The 27807-nt window shown below is 32.0% G+C and overlaps 3 protein-coding genes, 1 long non-coding RNA gene and 1 pseudogene across 12 annotated transcripts; 4 read left to right on the top strand and 1 right to left on the bottom strand.

Annotated features, from left to right (window-relative positions):
- The first annotated feature begins 7 nt into the window (after positions 1 to 7).
- LOC125583861 lies at positions 8 to 4851 on the top strand. 9 transcript variants are annotated; one of them, XR_007320902.1, is made up of 7 exons: positions 8 to 364; positions 442 to 526; positions 718 to 765; positions 900 to 1017; positions 1675 to 1977; positions 2113 to 2200; positions 3115 to 3853. It is a non-coding gene; the product is annotated as an uncharacterized LOC125583861 (long non-coding RNA). The 9 variants fall into 9 exon arrangements; XR_007320901.1 differs by having other exon boundaries at positions 9 to 364; positions 461 to 526; XR_007320900.1 differs by having other exon boundaries at positions 9 to 376; positions 461 to 526; positions 1675 to 1890.
- Positions 4852 to 7337: 2486 nt separating this feature from the next.
- LOC125583258 lies at positions 7338 to 9305 on the bottom strand. The gene is made up of 9 exons (XM_048749893.1): positions 9249 to 9305; positions 8872 to 9145; positions 8702 to 8792; positions 8493 to 8617; positions 8318 to 8399; positions 8135 to 8243; positions 8007 to 8062; positions 7694 to 7811; positions 7338 to 7622 (listed from the first exon to the last, which is right to left on the bottom strand). Exons 1-9 carry the CDS (start codon positions 9303 to 9305, stop codon positions 7338 to 7340), a joined length of 1197 nt encoding a protein of 398 aa, XP_048605850.1.
- Positions 9306 to 14375: 5070 nt separating this feature from the next.
- LOC125583257 (mucin-2-like) lies at positions 14376 to 15059 on the top strand. The gene is made up of 2 exons (XM_048749892.1): positions 14376 to 14809; positions 14882 to 15059. Exons 1-2 carry the CDS (start codon positions 14376 to 14378, stop codon positions 15057 to 15059), a joined length of 612 nt encoding a protein of 203 aa, XP_048605849.1.
- A 1598-nt stretch (positions 15060 to 16657) lies between these two features.
- LOC125583256 (curved DNA-binding protein-like) lies at positions 16658 to 17137 on the top strand. The gene has a single exon (XM_048749891.1). It carries the CDS (start codon positions 16658 to 16660, stop codon positions 17135 to 17137), a length of 480 nt encoding a protein of 159 aa, XP_048605848.1.
- A 3365-nt stretch (positions 17138 to 20502) lies between these two features.
- LOC125583860 lies at positions 20503 to 22020 on the top strand (annotated as a pseudogene).
- Positions 22021 to 27807: the final 5787 nt, after the last annotated feature.

Below are 27807 nucleotides of genomic sequence, written 5' to 3'. Positions count from 1 at the left end.
TACGACAGAAACATAATCTAAAGATAAACCTAATCACTTCAAACGTAAGGTGAGAAAATCACAGAAAATAGGAAACCTAATCCTCTCATTTTATCGTTCTTTTCATAACAGATCCACTTTGATCCTCTCGACCGTGGTTGGGTTATTAGATTCGAGTCCTGATGATTTCGAGATCGGGTTTCATCTGAGATTTCTGTTTCTATCTATCTGGCTTGAGAGGACAAACGATTTTTATGGGGAAACCGAAAATAAACCTATCCAACAGACAACTACATCGGATTGAGTTAATGTTGCATAGCGGAAGTCTTGCGACGATCTTTCCACTCTTTGTCACCTTGCATTGCTTCTGATTGTCTAGGCCTGAGTAATTTTCTAGGTTCTACAATTCAGCCCGTTGATTTTTAATTTGCTTGTTATCTCTATTGCTTAATCAAATCATAGTTTTGTAATTGTTCTACAGGGAAAGCTTGTCTTTGATGTTTCGGTTTGGTATGATTGATCAATCCTTGAACACTGCTAATATAAGGTATTGTTTTTTTCCTTGCGTTTAAGAACATGAGCTCAATAATTGATTTACGATAAAGTAAATATTGTTTGTTTGTTTATTCTGTGCGTATTCTTAAAGTGATTCATAAACAGTTGGTTTTGAAAAGTATAGGCTTACAATGAGCTAAATACATGTAGTCTTCTATCCTGTTTGTTTCTTCTGTGATGCAGTAACTCTGTTTGCTTTTGAAATTATCAATTGTCTGCAAGGAAAATCAAGTAAGCATATTAGATTTCTGGATATTTTCTCTGTATATATATATATATATATATATATATATATATATATATATTTGGTCTAGATTAAGATATGACCTTACTATGTCGGTAATCCATTGTATATTTCCTTGTAGACAATATTTTTGACTGTCATGTCTGCATCGTTGTCGGGTTTTAGTATAGAAAGACCTTCCGGAGATGTTACACGTGAAAGCGCTACATACAGTTGACCGTGGCTAAAAACTGGTTGAGGTAGATAGAGCATCACCGATTTTAAACTCTGTCCCTGGCTTTTATTGATTGTCATTGCATAGCATACTCTTATTGGAAATTGACGTCTTCTTAGTGTGAAAGGATGCTTTGAATCAAGTGGTGATAAAATTATCCTTGGTAGAATAACTTTTTTCCCAGCATGTGTGCCTGTTACTATTTCGGCCTCTATCAATCTATTTCCCAGTCGAGTTATAATAAATCTTGTACCATTGCACAGACCTTCCTTTTGATTAATGTTGCGAAGCAGCATTATTGGAACTCCTACTTTCAAAGACAATATATGTTTTTGTAGTCCTGAAAACTCCAAAGAGTTTAAGTATTCAACCGTATATAGAGACTCGTGATTTGTAGGTATTGTGTCAGCCTTGCCTATGCTGTCTGAGCTCAAATATTCTTTTAATATTCCTTGCTTTTTTTCCAACATGTATGCGTTAATCTCATCAACCGTCTCATTTCGTGGAGTTAGAATAGCTCTCTCGGTAATACTTGCTTTTGTACTTGCTGATAGAATATTTTCTCTGCTGGTGGCTTCGAATATATCCTGCAAATGATTTCCAGATGATTGCATTAAGAATTTGGGATTAACCTCGACCATTTGACCATCGTCTTCGTTGGATGCTCTTTCTTCGTTTGTAGGTGCAGCTCCATCTCCTACACTTAGCAGCCATTCCGCAAAGCTTTCTTGTGATTCATCAACTCTCATGTTCTGTTTGAGATCGAAGACGTTGCAGAAGTCCCACAAGTGTGACTGTTTTATTGATGCTAAAACTGCATCAGCTCTAGAACCTTGTGGAATTATCGGTAGCGTTTGCCTGAAGTCTCCACCTAATAGTACAGTTTTGCCTCCAAAAGGTTGGTCTTTAACTTTTGGATCTTTAATGGACATCAAATCTCGCAGTGTTCTGTCAAGGGCTTCAAATGCATGCCGATTTGTCATAGGTGCCTCCTCCCATATAATTAGATCAGTCTTTTCAATTAGTTCAGAAAGCATTGTTCCTGGAAATATATGACATACTGAATCTTCATTGAGATTCATGGGTATCTTAAAGCGGGAATGTGCTGTCCTTCCTGCAGGTAAAAGCAATGCTGCGATGCCAGAGGAAGCAACTGGGAGCACAATTTTTTTTTCTGATCGCAACTTAGAAATAATGGTGTTGTAAAGGTATGTCTTCCCTGTTCCACCAGGACCGTATAGGAAAAATAGTTTACCCAAACCATTTTCAACTGACTCCATAACTGCATCATAAACTTTTCTTTGCTGCACATTTAGACTGCTGAATCGCTTGCTATGTTCCTCTTTTTCCTGATGTACATTGTATTGTAACTCTTGGGTTAGCAGCGTGTTACCTAGTTCTTTCAGAACTGTTTGATCAGGTTTTGGCATATCTTTGAACTCATCTAGTGACCTTTCATGCTGGTGCATCACCTTCTCTATCTCCATCAAAGTATATTGCTTGATCTCATATTCATTTAGCTGTAGTTTTGGAAAGCCAAAAGTTTTGCGTTTTCTGTTAAGCATGTCTTCACCTAGTGATTTCCAACATCGATTCCATAAACTAAGAGGACTGCCTACTTCACAATATATCAGCAGTAAAACAAATAGTTGCCGTAGCTGATAAGGTGTACCCCATCGAATAGCTTCATCCATAGCATCATGCCATTCAATGTCAGAATCTAATAGACCTCTAGCATAGCATGCTGATTTGTAATCTGGATATATTTTTCCCTCAAATGTTAGGATTTCCTCAAAACTTCGTGGTCCTCTTAATTTGTTGATGAGTATCCTTAAATAATATAATTGTCCTGAAGATGGATGAATGTTGATTATTCTTCCTATCATTCCTCCTTGTTGTCTCTCACTCCAGATTTTACTCTCGCTGTTCCATGTAAATTTTGTTGGAAATTCCAAATAAGTTAGTTGGCGAGCCTCTTCAGATTCTATATTTTTCTCCATCCATGCTGTAAACATTGTTCTCTCAATATCTTCTTTTGATAGAACTTTTCTGAGATCATCTTTAGCTCTGTATCTTATGTGGTGTTGTCCAGGAAGATGGATTATAAGTTTTTGAACTGCAGGCTTACGTTGATGAATGTGGAAGGAAAAAGTCCTCCACGTGGCTTCACAAGCAGATACATATCGGCATTCAAGGTACTCTTGTATCTCATCTCTTGGTCTTTTCGTTGATACACTATCTTGTGTGTGTTTTGAAGCCTCGGGACCTTTTTCTATCACAATGGTAGCTTTGTCGACTCCTTTTGTAATGTATTTGAAAAGATACTTGACAGCATTTGTTCTGTTGCACCACTCCATGTTTATATGAGCTTGATATTTTTTTAAAATAGCTAAATTGTGTGGAACAACATAGCGATTATCCAACTTTGTTTTTCCTTTGATCACAAAGTTACCTTCATCTTGCCGTCGCCGGTAAATTATATAGCCAGATTTGTCGATTGAGGTTTGATCAGTATATTGCCTTGGGTACGTATCTTTTTGAACATTCTTTATTTCTCATGCAAGGAGATTTTGGTCGATTCAATCCACATGGGCCGTGCATCATGTGTTTCTCCACAAGCTCAAACCCTTGTTGGTCATTCTCTTTATGCGGTAGTTCGGCAGAGATTATTGCGTCAACTTCATTTGTTGTTGGAATTCTTGATGCACCATCCAACCAAATGAGCATATGTGCATGTGGCAATCCTCGTTTTTGAAATTCGATGGTGTGCAGCACTGTAAAAAAAAACATGTAAGGAGTTCAATTATAATTAAAATAATGTATAAGCAACTTTCGTGATCATAATATATAGACTTAACTCATTGGGTTAGTTTTTCTGCTCAATTATATCATTTAGTTTTCTTTACCCGTTACACCCAAAACACCATGCAAATATTGCATGTAATGACGGTGTAATGCAACTAACGTGTATATGCTATTATGATTGTCATGTCTACGTGTTTATATTTTGGCGATATTAAATTCACATATCCTAAACCTAATATTTTTCTTAGCACTAATAAATATTATATTTAATAATTTTTTTCATACCTGCTATATATGGCTTGAAGAATGTTCCCTTCTTAAAATCTTCAAGCATTTGTTCTAGTTTCATTTTGAAAACTCGACACTCAATATCAGGTCTATCATTTCCGGATCCACCACCACATGCCTCCAGATGGTCATTTATCTCTTTCCAATTTGGATTGGCTGTCATAGTAATGAACAAATCTGGATTTCCGTATGTTCGACATATTGCCATTGCGTCATGATACTTTTCGATCATGTATCTAGGGCTTCCAGTAAAACTTGAAGGTAGAATCACTCTTTTCCCATGTACTCTTGCTTCAGTATCACCTTTACAAACTGCATCACACACATTGTTGTACAAATCCGCTCTTAGCTGCTCTTGATTGTTTTTGTTCCACCTTAGTCTTTCCGCTTCGATAGCTGTGTATGCATCAACTACATATTGATGTAATAAACGTCCTGATTTTATAATTGTCTTCCCTTCTTTCAGCCGAGTTTGTATCTGATAAGCATAATACTCTCTTATGCTTATGAATGATTTTTTTCTTTGTCTACCTTCAGCTACCACATAAGGTATTTCAGTGTGGAATCCATATTCGCCGTAAGGAAATAGCAGTGGATACTGTAAAGACATATACAATATGGATAATCATCTCGTATTTCTTGCAAATGGTTTGACTGATATTGTAATATGACATCTTTGTAACCAGTAGTAGTTGACAAATCACCGACTATCAAACCAGCAACCTCATTGGTGTTAGGCATATCATATTGTCTACCTTTCCCTTGATTTGCTACCAGTCTTATAGTAAACTCTTTGGCACCAGCTGTCTCGTATTGATCTCGAGCTTTACGAAATATTTGGCAAATATGGTTACTTGAATCTAACATATCAATCAACTGCTTGACAATGCCTTCTTGAAGAGGCCCTGATGACGGAGTTCGCTGTAAAGACTGGATACGGTTTGAGACTTCATTTGATGTGTCGACAATGTATAATTGAAGAATTTTTGGTGGATTGCCTGAAGTAGGAATGAGAGAACCAATGCGATGATAATTTTGACCTTGTATCCTAAAAGTAGGAGGCCCCGATCCGGATGTGACAGTGTGATCTATTTTTGCTCCAATTGACGTGAATGCCAAAATAGAGTTGTATACTCGTATGTTATTCCGAAAAGAGCTCTCATCTTGAAGTTTCTCTAGAACTGGTGGTGGTTGTCTTACTGGCGGTAATTTTACACGGCCCTGTTGACAGCAGATTGTGTACAATGGATTCCCAGTTTGTGGATCTCTACCGCAATTTTCCGAGTGCCAGACTAAAGCATCGCAGTAAGGACAGTGGAGAATATCCTCGGGCTCTGCGATTCCATCGAAATTGTTTTGCATATAAAAGTGTCAGATCCTATCAGAATTATGTACTGACTGAAAATAAGGTTTAAACATAAGTAAGTCTTTGTTAATTTTCTTACTTCTTCTTGTTCTTTTAGGGTGTGACGTTGGCACCGATGCATGTTGATTTCCTGTTTAGAAGATAAATTAGTACATGAGACTTTTGTTTTTTAAATTATTTGTGAAGTAATCACTGAATATGAATTTGTACGAACATACCAATGTTTTTTGCAGATTCTCTTTTAGATAATATAATGGCTCTGCGCATTCCACGTGCTTTTTTCTGTTCAACTGTGTATTAAAAAAATTAAATTTAACATATAGTGTCTAAAATTGAGTTGACAATTTAGTATTATGATTTTTTACCATGTTTGAAACAAATACCACATCCACCTATGTCACATGGAATGAGAAGAGCTATTTAGTGTATGCAGTTTGTAATAGTGAAAGACAATTTTAGCATAAAATTATGGTGTTGAAAACTTACAATTGTAATAGATGATTTTGTCCCAAACAACACCAGTAATGTTTTTCTTCTTTCCACGTTGAGAAACCATCGCACAGATTATGGTATTGAGTTATTTCAAGTTTTCTAGGTTTTCTTAAGTTTTGTCAATGAAAGACTTGACAACTTTTTTATTATTTTAGTTGTAATGAGAAATTGGGAATAGCTTGAATCGCCTTATATTAAAAATTTTTATGTGACAATGTTGGCTATTTTCCTTTTAAAGGATTATACCATTTTTGGATGTTTACTATTTTGATATTAATGTTTTACGTTAATTTTTTTTTTAAAAAGGAAATTTCATTAAGGAAAAAGTGCCTTTACCCTACCATATCAAAACGTAACTTATCTTAAGATATATTTTTTTAAGTATTTACCTTTTTGTTAGTTTCTTTTATTTTCTAAACCTTTTTGTTAGTTAAATTATGTTAAATTCACATTTGATTCCATATCAAAAATGTAACATATCTTAAGATATAATTTTTTAGTATTTACCTTTTTATTAGTTTTTTTGTCAACACCTTTTTGTTAGTTAAATTATGTTAAATTCACATTTGATTTTTAATATTGACATTTCCCTTAAATAAACTAATCATAATTCTGTCATACGCATTTTCTGGAATATAGCTAAACATATAATTTATTTGTTTTGTATGTGTCCAAGAGAATCATGTATTGTCAGTTTCAAGAAAATACAGCCAACTTAGAATTTTATTTATAAATAAAATTGAGTTTTTTTATTGAGAAATACATAAAATTAATTAATTTGATGCAAGTATGCCACGCTTCAGGAGTCCCCTATTATATACACTTCGACTTACTTCGACACTTCTTCCTCTGATTTAAAATATAGCTTATTTATTAGATGATCAGCTTATTTCTTCACTTTATCGATCTTCATCGTTGTTTTTTTGTAAACGAAATACCCAACAACGAAATAACGTGTTAATATTCTTTTTATGTCACTTTATTTGATAAAATATACCAGTTATGCGAAGAGAAGCCAAAAATATAGACTGATCTAATTGGCTTTGTGGAATTTTATATAAAACATAGTAATAACCATTATCAATGTTTATATAGTTTCACATCCATGTGTTAACTTTGAGGCTCAACTTTTCTTCCGTACGAATACAATTACTATCTAGAAACAGAGTAATTATTTGAACATTGAGGTTTACCAAAAAAAAGAAACGATCACTAAGAAACTTAAAATTCTATTATTATTATTAAATTATAGAAAGCTAAATAATAATAATTATATAAAATCTCAGAAGCAAGAATCTTGGAAACTAAAATAACAGAATTATAACTAATAATGTATTGCTAAAACGAAAATTATAAATATGATAATTTGATGAATCCTCTTATGTGTATCCAACTCATTCATGGCGAAGACGTTTGTCTTTATGTTGGATGTCAAGAGCTTCACTGTCGTCTTCGTCATGGTCTTCTTTGCATCCTTCGACATCATCTAGAGGATCTGTTTCGTTATCCACTTCATTGTTTTCTTCTTCCAGGATTTGTGTAACAGTAAATGTCTGACGGGTAGGAGTAGTAAAATTAAATGGTGTAAATTTGACTTCAAATTTGTAAGTATGGCCTACAATTTCTTCCAAACATCCTGGTATTGAATTATGAATGTCAATAACACCATTCTCACCATCCTGTCAAGCAAACAATTATTACTAAGTGAAAAAAGTAATATATTTCATAATTTGTTGGACAGAGACTGTACGTGTGCATCTTCCAAAATTTCTGCAGCTTTCCTACCAGCTAGTTTAGCAGTGTCCTTGTCAAAGATTACAAAAGTGGCGACATTTTCTTTGTCACAAACAGTTAGCTCAACACGATACCTGTTTTAGAAAAATTAATGATATATGTTAAGTGGTATCTATAATGCTTTATTGTTTTATCTAATAAAATTTTAGTATGAAACAATAACGTACTTGATAAGACCAACTGTATTTGTGTGATTGCATGTGTTGCAAACTAAGGATGTGTCTGCTTGCCTTCGTTTACATTTACACCTAGTGCATGCAATGAAGTACCAGCCATATTGAGGCAAAATGTCCACGATAGTAGCAAAACAACAAAAGGTGCCTGTCTGTAACAATAATATCACTGTAAGAAGCATATTTCTGTAACTGATTTAAAAGTAAAAGAATCGTTTTAATACCGGTGGAGTGTCATTTTGGAGGAATTGATGAAGCTCAGAAAGTGTAACAGTTTTTGGCTTTGTGACCTCTGATGTTGTAACTTCGAAGTCTTTCCCATTTTCTCTCAGCCTTTGAAATAAAACATATGTAACATAAATAACACAACTAAATATGGCGAAGTATATTCATGTGAGCGTACTTACCATGTCAAGTAGTTAGTAGTTGGTTCAATATCACTGTCGAAAAAAATCCTTGTGGAAGAAGTGGAGGACAAACAAAATACGTCTACACAATGCAATTTAAAAGGTGATATGGTTAATAAATTATATTACTTTAAAGGTCAAATAAGCAACAATAATTATGTGTGAGATTACAAACCTCTAAATGTTTTTGGGTTCATTGTTGTAGCGAGAAGCACCATCGGTTTGTCAACACTTTCCATCAGTTTCTTTTGAAAATTGGCAGCAACGTTACCCCAAAGTGTTACACGAACAATATGCCCACTGAGTAGAAAACACAAAAAAGATGGTGAGTAAACATTGTATTTGAGATTAGAAGAATATGAACTCATGGAAAAACATGCGCACTCTTTTAATTGCATGTGAATGTCTATTCTCTTATTAGTCACACCATTGTTGAAGTTCTCATCGTTGATGAGAACCAGCTTTCCAAGGGCATCTATATAAAATTGTTATGTCATAAGAACTTGATTATAAAATCATATATATTTTTATATAGACGGTAGTACATAATTTACCATATAGATCTTCGTTCTTGTTGACCGCTTCGTTGAACTCAGCATAAGAACGAATCCTAAAGTTTTGCCTCTCAATATCATGGCCAGCATGATCTGTGGGTGCAAGAACTGTCTGTTGAGTGAATTGAATTAAGAACTTGTGAGATGTCACTTTGTAACTTGTTTTGTTGTCGATGACCAAGAACTTCTTAATCTTATAGATTACACCAGCCTTTAAATCCTCTTCATAGCATGCTATCCGATTAGCTGGTATGAAGGCATGAATTGTTGTTCCCTGGAAAAAAATTGTGCTTATTAAATTTTGAATTGAGAATGTGTAAATAAATTTTTTTATACCTTTTGGTCAATAAGAAATAACTCGAAGCCCATAAGCAAACCACCCTTGTTGATGTTACGCGCTTCCCAAAAGTGAACCACTCTAGCAAGAACTTCATTCTTATTAAAACCTTTTTTTAAGATCATCGAAAACCAAAGAAGTAGCTGAAGCGACCATATCTCTATTCTCTTTTCAATATCTCTCTCTTTCTCAAAGTAAAATCTTGAAAACTTTTAGAACTTTAGATGATTATTTATAGTCACCCAATACTTCATATATTAGAAACTTTCTTATTTTATGTATTAAGTGAGCTTCCCTTTTATTAAAACTTATATTTTATGTTAATATACATAATTTTGGAAACTGACAAAAAAAGCTGATAAAAAATACATAAATTTGGAAATCATGACATTTTTAAAATATGTAAAGGTAATATGTTATTTAACGATATGTTTTGACTTTTTAAATTTTGATTTTTAAACCTAATAATTATATATCGTCATTTAATATTTAAATGTCTATTTATGTAAAATATACATAAATTTGAAAGTTGTCCCAAAAAAAAGCTGACAAAAAAAATTCATAAATTTTGAAATCATGACATTTTTGAAATATATAAAGGTAATATAGTATTTAAGGATATATTTTGACTTTTTAAATTTTCTATTTTTAAATCTAATAATTATATTTCGACTTTAAATATTAAAACTTCTATTTTATGTCAATATAAATAAATTTGGAAAGCTGGCCAAACAAAAGCTGACAAAAAAAATCATAAATTTGGAAATCATATATTTTATTAGCCTACTTTATTAGGTAATATTTATTTTTTTAATAAAATATTTTTTTGGAAACATTAACATATTTTTAAAAATGATTTGTCAAGGATATATTTTGACTTTTTAAATTTTTTATTTTTAAATCTAATAATTATATTTCGACTTTAAATATTAAAACTTCTATTTTATGTCAATATACATAAATTTGGAAAGCTGGCCAAACAAAAGCTGACAAAAAAAATCATAAATTTGGAAATCATATATTTTATTAGCCTACTTTATTAGATAATATTTATTTTTGTTAAGAAAATATTTTTTTGGAAACATTAGCATATTTTTTAAAATGATTTGTCATAAACGATTTTAGGAAATATTGGCATTTTCGAAAATAGCAAACTTATTAATTATTCTTTTGGTTATTTATTTTTTAAATTTTTCGAAAAAATAATAAACATTATGTTAACTTAATATAGTATTTATATTTTTGTAAATGTATCTTATTCGATATTGAATTATATTTTAGTTTGAAATAAATGATTGTTTTTTTTGTAATATTAACATTTAAAAAAATAGTAAACTTAAATAATGATTTGTCATACTACGATTGGTGGTTTTAAATCCTACGTGGACGCCCTCGATGGCTTATAGCCTCAACTTTTATATAGTATAAATAAAATATTTTTTAGAAACATTAACATATTTTTAAAAATGATTTGTCAAGGATATATTTTGACTTTTTAAATTTTTTATTTTTAAATCTAATAATTATATTTCGACTTTAAATATTAAAAATTCTATTTTATGTCAATATATATAAATTTGGAAAGCTGGCCAAACAAAAGCTGACAAAAAAATCATAAATTTGGAAATCATATATTTTATTAGCCTACTTTATTAGATAATATTTATTTTTGTTAATAAAATATTTTTTTGGAAACATTAACATATTTTTTAAAATGATTTGTCATAAACGAGTTTAGGAAATATTGGCATTTTCTAAAATAGCAAACTTATTAATTATTCTTTTGGTTATTTATTTTTTTAATTTTTCGAAAAAATAATAAACATTATGTTAACTTAATATAGTATTTATATTTTTGTAAATGTATCTTATTCGATATTGAATTATATTTTAGTTTGAAATAAATGATTGTTTTTTTTGTAATATTAACATTTAAAAAAATAGTAAACTTAAATAATGATTTGTCATACTACGATTGGTGGTTTTAAATCCTACGTGGACGCCCTCGATGGCTTATAGCCTCAACTTTTATATAATATAGATTTTTAAATTTTTAATTTTTAAATCTAATAATTATATTTCGACTTTAAATATTAAAACTTCTATTTTATGTCAATATACATAAATTTGGAAAGCTGGCCAAACAAAAGCTGACAAAAAAATCATAAATTTGGTAATCATATATTTTATTAGCCTACTTTTTTAGATAATATTTATTTTTGTTAATAAAATATTTTTTTGGAAACATTAACATATTTTTTAAAATGATTTGTCATAAACGATTTTAGGAAATATTGGCATTTTCGAAAATAGCAAACTTATTAATTATTCTTTTGGTTATTTATTTTTTTAATTTTTCGAAAAAATAATAAACATTATGTTAACTTAATATAGTATTTATATTTTTGTAAATGTATCTTATTCGATATTGAATTATATTTTAGTTTGAAATAAATGATTATTTTTTTTGTAATATTAACATTTTAAAAAATAGTAAACTTAAATAATCATTTGTCATACTACGATTGGTGGTTTTAAATCATACGTGGACGCCCTCGATGGCTTATAGCCTCAACTTTTATGTAGTATAGATTTAAATTTTTTATTTTTAAATCTAATAATTATATTTCGACTTTAAATATTAAAACTTCTATTTTATGTCAATATACATAAATTTGGAAAGCTGGCCAAACAAAAGCTGACAAAAAAATCATAAATTTGGAAATCATATATTTTATTAGCCTACTTTATTAGATAATATTTAATTTTGTTAATAAAATATTTTTTTGGAAACATTAACATATTTTTTAAAATGATTTGTCATAAACGATTTTAGGAAATATTGGCATTTTCGAAAATAGCAAACTTATTAATTATTCTTTTGGTTATTTATTTTTTTAATTTTTCGAAAAAATAATAAACATTATGTTAACTTAATATAGTATTTATATTTTTGTAAATGTATCTTATTCGATATTGAATTATATTTTAGTTTGAAATAAATGATTGTTTTTTTTGTAATATTAACATTTAAAAAAATAGTAAACTTAAATAATGATTTGTCATACTACGATTGGTGGTTTTAAATCCTACGTGGACGCCCTCGATGGCTTATAGCCTCAACTTTTATATAGCATAGATTTACAAAAATTTTAATATTTCCAAAAATTATTCATTTCAAAATAGAACATAAACCAATATCAAATTAGTTAAGTTAACAAAAGTAGAACATTATAAATAAGTTAAATTAATATATAAATATTTTTCAAAATTTAACATTAAAATTTATATACAAAATAATAATTAAATTAAAAATGCAAGACTTTCAAAAAATTATAAGTAAATATATTTAACTTATGATTTTCAACTTTTAGGCTACACGCTAATGAAAATATTCACATATAACATGTATTATGTATAAGTTGAAGGTATAAATAATTAAAAATGTTCACATAATATTTTTAAAACACCAAAAATATGCTAAATATCATTTATTTACTATCTATACTATATAAAAGTTGAGACTATAATCCATTGAGAGCGTCTACATACGATTTAAAACCATTAATTTTATTCTGACACATCAGCATTTTAGTTTGTTTTTTCTAAAAATGTCAATGTTACCAAAAATCGTTTATTTCATAATAAAATATAAATTAATTTAAATATAGTAAATTTACAAAAGTCAAAGAATTATATATATGTTAACTTAATATATAATATATTTTCGAAAATCAACTTAAAATATCTTACAAATATAATAATTAACTTAAAAATGCAAGAAATTTAAACAATTAGAACCATAAAAATTAAAAATACGTGATTTTTAAATTTATTTGGTATATGCTATTGAAAATAATCAATAATATAATTTAAAACACATAGGATTTAAAACAACTAATCATAAAATGACAATTGAGGCTGTAAGCCATTGAGGGCGTCCACGTAGGATTTAAAACCTCCAGTCGTGTTTTGACACATCAGATCTTTTAATTGCTATTTTTAAATGTCAGAATTTCCAAAACTGTTTATTCTATAAAAAAATAAAAATCAATTTAACTACGGTAAACTTACAAAATTCAAAGAATTATATATAATTTAACTTAATATATAATATATTTTGAAAATTACATAAAATATCTTACAAATATAATACTTAACTTAAAAATGCAAGATATTTTAACAATAAGAACTATATAAATTTAAGACACGTCATTTTTAAAGTTTAGGTTATATGCTATTGAAAATATTCAATAATATGATTTAAAGCACAGGATTTAAAACAACTAATCATAAAATGACAAATAATTATTTTAGTTTAATATTTTCAAAAATGTCAATATTTCCAAAATTTTGTTTATTTCAAAATAACATAGAAATCAATATAAATAAGGAAACCTAACAAAAGTAAAAAGATTATATATAAGTTAACTGAATATATAATAAATTGTTTTTTTTAAAAAAAAAAAATTCAAGGCTTTCAAACAATCATAACTATAAAAATTCAAAACATGTAATATTAATTGTTATTAATAAATTAACAAAATTTATAGCCAATATCAAACAAGGTAAGTTAACAAAAGTAAAATATTAATAATAAATTAACTTGGTATAGAAACTATTTTTCGAATTTTAACATAAAAATAAAATACAATATAACAATAATTAATTAAAAATACAATATAACAATAATTAATTAAAAATACAAGACTTTCAAAAAATTATAAGTAAATTAATTTAACTCATGAATTTCAAAGCTTAGGTTATATGCTAATGAAAATCTATGCTATATTAATGTTGAGGCAATAAGCCATTGGGAGTGTTCACATAAGATTTTAAACAGCCAGATATATTTTGACAAATCATTTGTTTTCATTTATTATTTACAAAATTTTTAATATTTTCAAAAATTGTTCATTTCAAAATAGAACATAAACCAATATCAAATTAGTTAAGTTAACAAAATTAGAACATTATAAATAGTTAAATTAATATATAAATATTTTTCAAAATTTAACATTAAAATATATATACAAAATAATAATTAAATTAAAAATGCAAGACTTTCAAAAAATTATAAGTAAAGAAATTTAACTTATGATTTTCAACTTTTAGGCTCTCCGAGTCATCTGACCCAATCTCGATCATACCTGCTTCTCCGGATCTTATGTCTCCATTACACTCTGCTCCGCATGAACCTGAAACGGAACAGCATGTTACTTACGACACTGCCGAAACAGAACAGCTCGCGTCCTCTAACTTGCCTACAGAAACTGACCTTTCTTCATCGACAGATTCAGATACAGCAGAGGTCTTAACACCTGCAACTGTCGAAACAGAACAGTCAGCCTCTCTACCCGACATTAATACTAATACTGAGCAACCGTCTGACGCAGATATAGATCAGACTAATTCTCCTGCCTTAGTTCTGACTGAAACACCTACTACGGCAACAGAGCCATTACCTACGCCTACAACAGTAACGTATGTGGCAGATTTACATTCACCTCCTACTTCTCCGATACAAGAGCTTGGGCGTGGTCTACGAGCAAAGAGCATACCAGCTAAGCTACAAGACTACGTCTTACAAACCATCACACCGTTTGTGTCTCGTTCTTCAGAGGTTCCTTAGGGACTTGAATTCTATGTTGATTGTTCGCGTTTCTCTGAAAGCCATCGTCACTTTCTCGCGGCTATCTCATCGTTGAAAGAACCTACCTCTTATCGTCAAGCAATATTAGACGAGATTTGGCGCAACTCGATTAAGGATGAATATGTGGTTCTTGAGGAGAATGGCACTTGGGTTGTTGTTCACTTACCTCCTGATAAACATGCTCTCAGCTGCAAATAGGTCTTTAAATATAAATTTCGAGCAGATGGGAATTTGGAACGCCCTAAATCACGGTTGGTTGTTTGTGGAAATAGCCAGGTTGAGGGCGAGGATTATGAAGAAACTTTTGTGCATGTTGCAAAGATGACGACAGTTCGAACTTTCCTTCAAATCGCAGCATCTCGTAACTGGGAGGTTCATCAAATGGATGTTCATAATGTGTTTCTTCACGGTGATCTAAAAGAAGAAGTCTATATGCGTCCTCCACCAGGGTTCATAGGTTCTGATAAAAACAAGGTCTGTCTCTTGAAAAAGTCCCTTTATGGTTTAAAACAGGCCCCTCGATGCTGGTTCGAGAAACTTTCATCTTCGTTAGTGTTATATGGTTTTACAAAGTCGCTATCAGATTACTCTCTGTTCATCATGGAAAGAGGTGCAGAGTATACTCAGGTCCTTATTTACGTAGACGACCTTGTTGTATCGGCGAGTTCACTGTCTCTCTTGGCATCATTTAAAGCATATATGAATCAATGCTTTCATATGAAGGATCTGGGTGTTTCCAAATACTTTCTCGGTCTGGAACTTGCGCGCAGTCCTCTTGGAATTTATCTTTGCCAAAGAAAGTATGCTCTTGGCATTATCGAAGAAACTGGTCTTCTAGTTTCTAAACCAGTTGGATTTCCGGTTGAACAGAATCAGACTCTCGCTCTCGATAAAGGCCCGGACCTTGCAGATGTCGCTGCCTATAGAAGACTTGTTGGACGTCTTATTTATCTTGCTGTTACACGTCCAGATCTTGCTTACTCAGTTCACCTTCTTGCTCAGTTCATGCAGAAGCCTAAACTTGCTCATTGGAATGCTGCTTTACGAGTTGTGAGGTATTTAAAAGGAAATCCAGGCCAGGGCATTCTTCTTCGAGCTAACACCGATCTCAAGTTATCTGTTTGGTGTGATTCCGATTGGTCAGGCTGTCGAACTACATGTCGCTCTCTTACCGGATGGTTCATCACTCTTGGCGGCTCACCCATCTCTTGGAAAACACAGAAACAAGACTGTGTGTCTCGCTCGATTTGTGAAGCAGAATATCGAGCTATGTCGTCCACTGTTCCGGAGGTTCTCTGGATACGCAATCTTCTCCGAACATTTGGCATTACTTTTACTTCTCCGATTCCTCTGCATTGTGATAGCAAGTCGGCGATTTACTTGACTGCTAACCCGGTCTTTCATGAGCGTACGAAGCACGTTGAGAACGACTGTCACTTTATCCGAGATGAGATTGTCAAAGGTGTTATTGCCACCAAACACGTTTCTAATCATTCTCAACTTGCGGACATCTTTACTAAGCCACTTGGAAGGACAGGATTTGATGAGTTTCTTCCCAAGTTGGGAGTTCTTGATCTTCACTCTCCAACTTGAGGGGGGGGGGGGGGGGGGGATATATTCAAATATGTCAATATTCATGTAATCTAGATATGCATATCTTCGGATATTAGGAAACGTTGTATGTATATATACTTTGGTCTTTCGACCTAGATCAATACAACAAAACCATTACCCTATTCTAGGTTTCTTGACAGAATTTGTATCCGAATCTTGATGGACTGAAACAAGTGTCGGTGATGATCACTGGAGGAAGAGAAGCTGATTGGTATCGAGTTCTTGGTGTTGATCCTTTGGCTAATGATGAAACTCTGAAGAAGCAGTACAGGAAGTTAGCTCTTTTGGTTCATCGGGACAGGAACAAGTATAAAGGCGCGGAAGGTGCATTTAATTTGGTTTTAGAAGCTAGGCGTCTGTTATCTGACAAGGTTAGTAGAACCGCTTGTGATCAAAGGAGGAAGTTAAACGCCGGGATGCAGAAACCACCACCATACCAACACAAGCCAGATTCTTCTAACGGGAATCAAAATGCTAAAGACAGAGTGGATCTGAGTGCTTGGATTGGAAGTAAGAAGTCTGCTAGTGGGGCGCAGAAACCACCGTATGCACACAAGCCAGCTTCTTCTAATTCGAATCAAAATGCTAGAGATGGTGTGGTTCCAAGTGCTGAAACTAGAAATAATAAGCATGTGCCTGCCTGCTCCGGCTCCTCTGAATAAACCTAAACAGGGAAATATTGTACCTTTTGGACAATGTGTATTGGTGGGTGCAAGACACGAACAAAATAAGTTTTTTTATTCCTTTGTGTAAAAGAAAGAAAAAAAACAGAAAATCAATTGTATAAAGAGATACGAGGGTCGTTCTTTATTGTTGTGTCCCTATCAACGTTTTGAAACCCGATTAGGACCCTCGGTCTAACCGGTAAATCTGTTGACCCGTATATAATCCGGTTTAGAAAAAAGCCACTATTTAAAAACCAGATAAAATCCACACAAAAAAACTGTTGAAACCCAGAACCCAGTTACTGACTGAACCCATACATAACTCTTATTTATTTTTTTCTTAAATTATTTTAGTTACGTTATTAGAATTTGTTTTGTATTCTAATTAAGAAGTTAGGCTTTTATTTTTTCACAAATAAAAATATTTATTAACAAAACAAGCTGATGTGAATTAATATTAGTTTATTTTTGTTATTGATAATCTATTATTATTTTATTTTTTACCTTCGGCTTATTTTGGTTTTAAGGTTTAATTTTATTATTTACATTAGAAATTTAAATATTTTATGTCTTGATAAATTATTATTGTTATTATTATTACTATATGTCATAACTCTTAACTTGTTATAAATATTTTAAAATAGTCTAAATTTTATTTTTGATATTTTAAATGTGAAACGAAAATAAAAATAAAGAACACTAAAGTTAAGTAATTTTCTAAATGTTTTTTAAAACATAAAATATTTGTTTTTTCAATAGCTAATATTTTATTATATAACAAAATTAATTAATTTATTAATCCACGGTTGCCCGCAGTCGATCCAAAAACCCGGTGATTTAGGAAGTAGTCTGGTAAATAAAAAGTTTTGTTTTTTTGAATCAATCTCGTTTGTCTAAGCGATCAAGATCGCGAGAATTGGATCTAGAATCAGATCAAACACTGGAGTAGGAGGGGAGTGACTTACCATTCTCCACGGAACCAATGTGGCAAGATTGGATCGGCGGAGAGAATTAGGGTTTATATTCAAATATGTCAATATTCATGTAATCTAGATATGCATATCTTCGGATATTAGGAAACGTTGTATGTATATATACTTTGGTCTTTCGACCTTGATCAATACAACAAAACCATTACCCTATTCTAGGTTTCTTGACAGAATTTGTATCCGAATCTTGATGGACTGAAACAAGTGTCGGTGATGATCACTGGAGGAAGAGAAGCTGATTGGTATCGAGTTCTTGGTGTTGATCCTTTGGCTAATGATGAAACTCTGAAGAAGCAGTACAGGAAGTTAGCTCTTTTGGTTCATCGGGACAGGAACAAGTATAAAGGCGCGGAAGGTGCATTTAATTTGGTTTTAGAAGCTAGGCGTCTGTTATCTGACAAGGTTAGTAGAACCGCTTGTGATCAAAGGAGGAAGTTAAACGCCGGATGCAGAAACCACCACCATACCAACACAAGCCAGATTCTTCTAACGGGAATCAAATGCTAAAGACAGAGTGGATCTGAGTGCTTGGATTGGAAGTAAGAAGTCTGCTAGTGGGGCGCAGAAACCACCGTATGCACACAAGCCAGCTTCTTCTAATTCGAATCAAAATGCTAGAGATGGTGTGGTTCCAAGTGCTGAAACTAGAAATAATAAGCATGTGCCTGCCTGCTCCGGCTCCTCTGAATAAACCTAAACAGGGAAATATTGTACCTTTTGGACAATGTGTATTGGTGGGTGCAAGACACGAACAAAATAAGTTTTTTTATTCCTTTGTGTAAAAGAAAGAAAAAAAACAGAAAATCAATTGTATAAAGAGATACGAGGGTCGTTCTTTATTGTTGTGTCCCTATCAACGTTTTGAAACCCGATTAGGACCCTCGGTCTAACCGGTAAATCTGTTGACCCGTATATAATCCGGTTTAGAAAAAAGCCACTATTTAAAAACCAGATAAAATCCACACAAAAAACTGTTGAAACCCAGAACCCAGTTACTGACTGAACCCATACATAACTCTTATTTATTTTTTTCTTAAATTATTTTAGTTACGTTATTAGAATTTGTTTTGTATTCTAATTAAGAAGTTAGGCTTTTATTTTTTCACAAATAAAAATATTTATTAACAAAACAAGCTGATGTGAATTAATATTAGTTTATTTTTGTTATTGATAATCTATTATTATTTTATTTTTTACCTTCGGCTTATTTTGGTTTTAAGGTTTAATTTTATTATTTACATTAGAAATTTAAATATTTTATGTCTTGATAAATTATTATTTTTATTATTATTACTATATGTCATAACTCTTAACTTGTTATAAATATTTTAAAATAGTCTAAATTTTATTTTTGATATTTTAAATGTGAAACGAAAATAAAAATAAAGAACACTAAAGTTAAGTAATTTTCTAAATGTTTTTTAAAACATAAATATTTGTTTTTTTCAATAGCTAATATTTTATTATATAACAAAATTAATTAATTTATTAATCCACGGTTGCCCGCAGTCGATCCAAAAAACCCGGTGATTTAGGAAGTAGTCTGGTAAATAAAAAGTTTTGTTTTTTTGAATCAATCTCGTTTGTCTAAGCGATCAAGATCGCGAGAATTGGATCTAGAATCAGATCAAACACTGGAGTAGGAGGGGAGTGACTTACCATTCTCCACGGAACCAATGTGGCAAGATTGGATCGGCGGAGAGAATTAGGGTTTATAAATCAGAAACCTCGGTGAAAAGTGTTTATGATGTACGAGACAGACATCGGAGAATGTGGTTTTAATTCCTTTTCTATATATATATATATATTGAATTTTGAATTTGATTTGTCATGTTTTCTAGTTTGTGTGGTTATAAGCTCTTCGAAGTACGGTGTGCAGTGCACACATTAGCTTTTTTAATAATAAGATATTTCTATTGTATCTTTTTGTTGGATTTTAAAAATTCTTAAGCCAATAATAAAAATTTTAATGGATTTTGAAAATTCTCAAACAAAAAGATTTTAGTAGATTATTAAAATCAATAAAATAATAACAATGGAATCTTAAATTTTCTAAAGTCGATGAAAATTTATTTGTCAATAATCTCCACCCTCTTTACTCTAAACAAAAATTCAAAACCACGAGCTGTGACAATATGAAATATTGTATCTGAAATCAAGTGGAACTGATCCGAAATCTGAACCGGAAATTTACCAAGTACTTTTTGGGTATATCGTTTATAATTGATATACTCGAAACGGAACCGATCCGAATACCGGGAATTAGCAGGTCTAGCGGTGAGTAACTCAAATGTATGAAGTGGCTTGTGGGCCTCAATTAAAAGTCTTGGCCCAAAATGTGTGTCCTACGTTACCGAAGAAGCTATGCCTTGATATTTCCTTATTACTTTTTTTTTCTTGATATTTCCTTTTATCAAGTCGGCAAAAGAGTGTACGAAGACTGACGGGATTAGGAGAATAAAATCACAAACCTTATAATATCAGGAGCGCGTAGCTTTTATTATATAAAGGAGAAGCAATCCATCTATTGATTGAATCATCCGAACAAGAGATAGAGATCAAGCAAATAAGAATAGAGTGTTTGTTGCTTTAGTTCTTATTTTTGTTATCTAGCTATTCTTTGTTACAAGGTAAAGCTTTGGTGTTTTAAATTCATTCTTAGATATCACAAAACAAAACCCTAATCAAATTCGTCCGTAGAAAATCTGTTTAATTTGCTAGTGATTTTGTTTAATATATGTAAACATTCCCTGATGCTATTTTTTTTTGGTTCGGAAACGTTTCCAGGGAACTAAGTATAAACTCTCAACAACATGGATAAGGATGAAGCGAAAAGGGCATTGGATATTGCTGAGAAGAAACTTTCAGAGAATGATTACGTTGGAGCCAAGAATTTGTTTACAAGGCTCAGAGTTTATACCCGGATCTTGATGGCTTGAACCAAGTGTTGATGATGATCGATGTTTATACCTCTGCAGAAATCAAGATTAGTGGAGGAATAGAAACTGACTGGTACGGAGTTCTTGGTGTTGATTATAAGGCTGATGATGAAATAGTGAAGAGGCAGTACAAGAACTTAGCCCTTTTGCTTCATCCGGACAAGAACAGATTTAATGGAGCGGAAGGCGCGTTTAAGCTGGTTTTACATGCTTGGTCTCTGTTATCTGACAGGGCTGAGAGATTCCTCTATGATGAAAGGAGGATGCAGAAGAAACCACCACCAAGTGCAAAGGCTAAGGATGCGCCTTCAAATCAGTTTTGGACAATGTGCAGTGAGTGTAAGACACGATGCGAATATTGGAGGGATTCTTATCTTAACAAGACCGTACTATGTCCAATGTGTGGTAAGACTTTCATTGCAACCGAGCAAATTCCACGGGCAGTTAAGAAAACCGGCAAGACCTACAATGTATTGTTTGGATATTGTAGATGATGAATCTTAACTGTTTGACTTTTTTTAAGAAGTCTAAGATGTCGAATATTTTAACCTAATTTGATTTTTTTCTCGTTATATAAATTAAAATTTGCATATTTCCTTTTTAAAACAAGTTAACAGAATTTAAAGTTGTTTTTTTTTTTTTTTGTTAAACTCTCCAGACTCAACTTGAAGATATCAAACTTAAGATCAATTCTTCAATTTGTTCTCATGTATTTATGATATTTTATATTGTTTATGTTTTTCATATTTTAAGTCTTCTCCCAAAAAGGTAAAATGTGTATTTAGATGTGCTTTTGTGTTTAATATAATTCAAACTGAAAGGTGAATTTTGTTTTTGTTATTATTTTATCTATAAAGTTCTAGCTACAAACACAATTTTCCTATCTTCAAAATTTTCATATATGAATCTAATACAACAAACTTCGTCAGCAGACTTCCTTCGCAAACTTCTTTTGTAGTTTGGAATGGTGACTGCCAAAGAAGTGTGCATTCCCAAATGCAACAAGCTTTGTTTCATATCTGAACAGAACTAGAAAGATTTGGTCCTTGACCTAATATATGTTTTTGATAGTATTTTAGCAGAAAATGTTTAGTATCGATTTTTTTTTTTTTTGAGGTTTGAAACTATTTGTAATGTTTTGAATATGCATATTTTTCCTATTTTCAAAATTATCAGATCAAAACCCGATATACTTCATTCGCATACTTCGTGTTCTTTGAAAAATTGTACGAATGGCAATGGATCGTATTAGAGTAGTCGTTATACTGTATACTAAATTAAGATCCGCGCCTTGCGCGGAATAAATATTATATATATAAATTATTGTATGTATTTTATGTTCTTACATATTATGAAATAATAAATATATATTGAATAATTAAAAGTCAATAACTATTACATATATAGTTAAATTGGTGCGAACTTATAAATCAATTTTATTAATCCAAACAATTTTTTTTTAAAATTTGATAGGATATGTAATTAAATTTAAATGATATTAACATACATAGTATATTTTTAATATTAATGTCTATTAAATGATACTTTCTACTCATATGTTATTTTTATCATGTGTATCTTTAATAGCAAAAACTTTAAATTATTGTTAACAAAATTTTCATTGTGGGATTAATAATTTTAGTAATTTATAATTTTAAAAAAATTATCAATGTTAGTTCAAAACTTTTATCAAAAACAATTATTCAAAGTAAATTTTGAAACTAAAATATTTATTTATTCAATATGGTTTATAGTTTAATTTAGAATGATATATATACATATATATTTTAAATCTTAATGATTAATTAAATTAGACTTTTACTTATATAATTTTGTAATCATTAGTATTTTGTCATAACAAAAATTTTAAACCATGGATCGTAAAATTTGAATGTGAGACTTTTAACAGTTTTAGTAATTTATAGTCGTTTTTTTAAATTCAAAATATAACATATACAGAAAAATCTAAATCTAAATTTTTATAATATGGTTATTGTGATTTTTTAATTTTAATAGTTTAAAATTAAACAAATTTGATAAGATACATTATTTTTTTTATCAGATCTTTATTATTCAAAATCATTAATTGTCATATATACTTTAGCCACATTAGGCAATTCCGTAATCTTTATTTAAGGAAATAATAAATGACATTTATAATGAATTTATGGTTAGTTTAATAAAAAACTTATTATATAATTAGATGGACCAACCTATTTCTCTAATAATTCTAATAATCATCCTAATGATGACACGTGACTACAAAAAGAAGTTGTAATGTTTCACAAATAATATATAGGGGATAGTCTTGTATACGTGTACATAATACGGGATACTATATATAGACTTATTCTTGGGTGAACCTAGGGGGTGAACCTAGGGTGAACCTAGTGAACCTAGAGGTTCACCAAGGGGTGAACCTAGAGGTTCACCAACCAATAGGATTGTGTTATTTCATATTCGATATCTTTTAAAAAAGAAACAAAATATTATCAAATTATATTATGTTTTTTAAATTAAAAGGTAAAAAGAAAAAAAAATAATACTAATTACAAAAAATATATTTTAACGTCGTCGGCAAAACACTAAACTCTAAATCATAATCATAAACCCTAAATCATAATCATAAACCCTAAATACTAAACCCTAAACCCTAAACCCTTGGGTAAACCCTAAACTCTTGAATAAATCCTAAACTCTAAATCAATATCACTAAACAATAAAACACAAAAGGGTTAAGGTTTAGGATTTAAGGTTTAGAGTTTAGTGTTTAGTGTTTTTTTATTTAGAATTTAGGATTTATCCAAAGGTTTAGGGCTTACCCAAGGGTTTAGGATTTACCCAAGGGTTTAGGGTTTAGGGATTAGGATTAGGATTTAGGGTTTAGTGATTAGGATTTAGGGTTTAGTGTTTGCTGAAAAAAAAATTAATTTTTTTTTCTGTAAATACTATTTTGTTTTACTTTTTTAATTTTAAAAAGTAATATAACTTGACAATATTTTGTTTCCTATTTTAAAAGATATCAAATTTGAAATAATGAAATCCTATTGGTTGGATTTCTTCAAGATTTTTTACATCATCTTCATCGTCATCATCATCTCGGTTTCTCATCCACCTCGTGATTTCTCTTCATCATCTCCATTGCGATGCCTTCTATTCCTCAAATTTGGCCTCCGCTTCATCATCCAACTGAATCGCTTCGTCCTTCTACCGATCACTATGAGAGTCCGTATTATCTTCACAATTATGTTCACGCTGGGCTTGTTCTGGTCTCAGATTGTCTACAATCTAGTGCTGACTTGGCGTCGCTCGATTTGAATTGCACTCAATGTTCGTAACAAGCTCGGGTTTATTGATGGTACTATCTCTAAACCTCTGCATAATCATCTTGATTGTGGATCATGATCTAGGTGCAATGATATGGTCTCGACTTGGTTTATGAACTCTGTGTCTAAGACGATAGGTCAGAGTCTTCTTTTTATGTCAACTGCTGAGGCTATTTGGAAAAATTTACTCTCTCACTTCAAGCAGGATGATGCGCCTTGAATCTATGAGATAGAGCAGAAATTAGTATTCAACAAGGTCCTCTCCATGTTAGTTCGTATTACACAGAACTGGTCATTTTATGCGAGGAGTACAAGAACTATGTAGAGATTCCAGTATGTACTTGTGGCCGTTGTGAGTGCAATGCTGCCTTACTATGGGAGAAACTTCAACAATGTAGCCGCGTCACGAAATTATTGATGGGATTGAATGAAGCTTTTGAGTCCACAAGAAGATACATTCTCATGATCAAACCATTGAAGAAGTCTTTAGCATGGTGGTTCAAGATGAAAGACAAAAGACAATCAAACATGTTAAAGTGGATGCACCTGTCTTTCAGAGCAATGTGTCTTCTGATGGTTTCTCTCTCACAGCTCTTCCTGAGAATAAAGTATATGTTGCAGCACATACAGGTTATCGTCCTCGTCAACGACCTGTATGTACGCATTGTGGTCATACTGGTCACATAATTCAGCGATGCTTTAAGCTGTATGGTTATCCTCCTGGACATCGCTTTTACAATGCGAATAATCAAACTTCTAGACCACAACAACAAGCTTCTCAGTCATTTGCTCCACGGGGATCGTCTACTCTGGTCCTCACTTCTCACATTCTCAGTCAGCTCCTTTGCAAAAAACTATGAGGCCTCCTTTTGCTGCTCAGATGATGAATGTTGATACATCTGGCGCTATGCGTCCTCTCAGTCTGGATTTGAGCAATCTTAATACTGATCAAGTGCACTCCCTGTTGCAACAACTAGCTGTTCAGGTTAATCTTCAGGAACAGACTTCTCCTATTTCATCAGCTAATCAACCTTCCATTACAGAACAAGGTGTTATGGCTGCCCAATCGTCTGTTCAGGGTACTGTCTCTCCTCTTTCCACTAGCCTTTCATATGATAATCATTTACTCACTTTTCAACATCAACGCCTTACATCACTTTATAACATTCTTCCCCTGGTAGTTGGATCATAGATAGGTGGTGCTACAGGACATGTGTGTTTTGATCTATCTTTGTTAGTGAGGTTCTATAGTTACAGGAGTTACAATTTCCTTACCAAATGGCACTAGTCTTCCCATCACTCATACTGGCATCATTCGTTTATCTGATACTCTCATATTGCATAATGTGCTTCATGTTCCTTCTTTCAAGTTTAATTTGCTCAGTGTCAGTAGTTTGCTTAAATGTGATAGATCATCTGCTCATTTTACATATGATTCATGTATCATTCAGGATCATACTCAGGGCTTAACGATTGGTAGAGGACATCTCATGCACAATCTTTACATTTTACAACCATCTTATGCTGCTACATCATCTCATGTATGTGGATCCTTTCTAGTTTATGGAGTCCTATGGCATCAACGGTTTGGTCATCCATCTACTGCCAAGTTACAGCTTTTATCGGGTAATCTTTCTATGTCAAAGTTGAAGTCTGAATGTCCTTGTGATATTTGTCCCTTAGCTAAGCAAAACGTTTACCGTTTGTGTCAAATAATCATTTTTCGTCTTCACCGTTTGATCTTATATATTTAGACTTTTTGGGTCCCTTCTCTGTTGAGTCTGTTGAAGGTCACAGATATTTCCTTACCATTGTAGATGATTGTTCTCGTGTAACTTGGGTTTACATGTTAAAGAAAAAGAGTGATGTTACTCGTATATTTCCTGATTTTGTTACTCATGTTCATAATCAATATGGCATTCTTATAAAATCAATACGAAGTGACAATGCACCTGAATTGGCTTTATAAAGGATCATGGCATTGTTCATTATTTCTCATGTGCATACACTCCAGAACAAATTCGGTAGTTGAACGTAAACACAGCATATTTTGAATGTTGCTCGTTCTTTAATGTTTCAATCTAATGTCTCATTAGTCTATTGGAGTGATTGCATCTTAACTGTTGTTTTCTTAATCAATAGAACTCCATCTTTACTGCTTCAGAAACGTTCTCCCTATGAGGTTTTAACCAAAAAAGTTCCTTCATACTCTTTTCTTCGCAATTTTGGTTGTTTGTGTTATGTGTCTACTTTGAAGAAAGATCATAGAAATTCACTCCACGAGCTGATGCCTGTGTTTTTCTTCGTTATCCATCCGGTTTTAAGGGTTACAAAGTGTTGCATTTAGATACATATAAGGTTACTACTTCTCGAGATATTTTTTTTCATGAAACAATTTTTCCATTCAAATCTACAAATACTTAGCTTTTGTTTTCTCTGGTGTTTTTTTTGCCTTCTCCGACTCCGGATGCATTAGATACTGTTATTCGCCATACCTTCATTGTCATCTTCTGCATCTGCATCACATCATCATCTTCATCTACATCTATACATGCCCCTGCTCTTGTTCCTGCATCTGCATCTCATTATTCGACCATTCCTAGTGCCACTTTGGATACTAGGACAACTGTTTCTTCTGTCCCTATAGCAGCTTCAACTTCAAATAATAGACCGCGATGCCATTCTAAAGAACCGAACTACTTTTCTGACTATCATTGTTCCCTTGCTCAAATTTCTACACTTTTACCAAAAATCATTCCAAAAAACCCCCTCCCTAAGAAACCTATTAGTCCTCTTTATCCTATTTCCTCCTCTGTTTCCTATTCCAACCTTAATATTCCTTACAAAAACTATATCCTTTCCATCACCAATGAGACATAACCGAAATTTTTTAAGCAAGCTATAACATCAATTGTATGGAGATTAGCTATGAATGAAGAGTTGGCTGCAATGGAAGCAAACCATACTTGGACTGTGGAATCTTTGCCGCCTGGTAAAAATGTTGCAGGCTTCAAATGGATTTATACTATTAAGTATAATTAATGCTGATGGCACTATTTCTCGCTATAAAGCACGTCTGATTTCTCAGGGATTTACACAGCAGGAAGGCATTGATTTCTCCAACACCTTTTCCCTTGTTGCTAAACTCACAACTGTGAAGCTTCTTCTTGCTTTAGCAGCGGTTTTTGGTTGGAATCTTGCTCAAATGGACGTTTCTAACGCCTTTTTCCACAGTGAACTTGATGAGGCGATATATATGTCTCCCTTTGGGTTACACACCAGCTCCTGGCATCGTCTTACCACCAAATCCTGTTTGCCGTTTGAGGAAATCAATTTATGGTTTTAAGCAAGCCAGTAGACAATGGATAAGTGCTCTCTGCGGTTCTCCTTGCAATGGATTTACTCAGGCTCCT

Source organism: Brassica napus, chromosome C3 (assembly GCF_020379485.1).
Source record: "Brassica napus cultivar Da-Ae chromosome C3, Da-Ae, whole genome shotgun sequence".
Classification (NCBI taxonomy): domain Eukaryota; kingdom Viridiplantae; phylum Streptophyta; class Magnoliopsida; order Brassicales; family Brassicaceae; genus Brassica; species Brassica napus.
The sequence above is the reverse complement of the archived record's forward strand: the minus strand, read 5'-3'. Positions and strand labels throughout refer to the sequence as shown.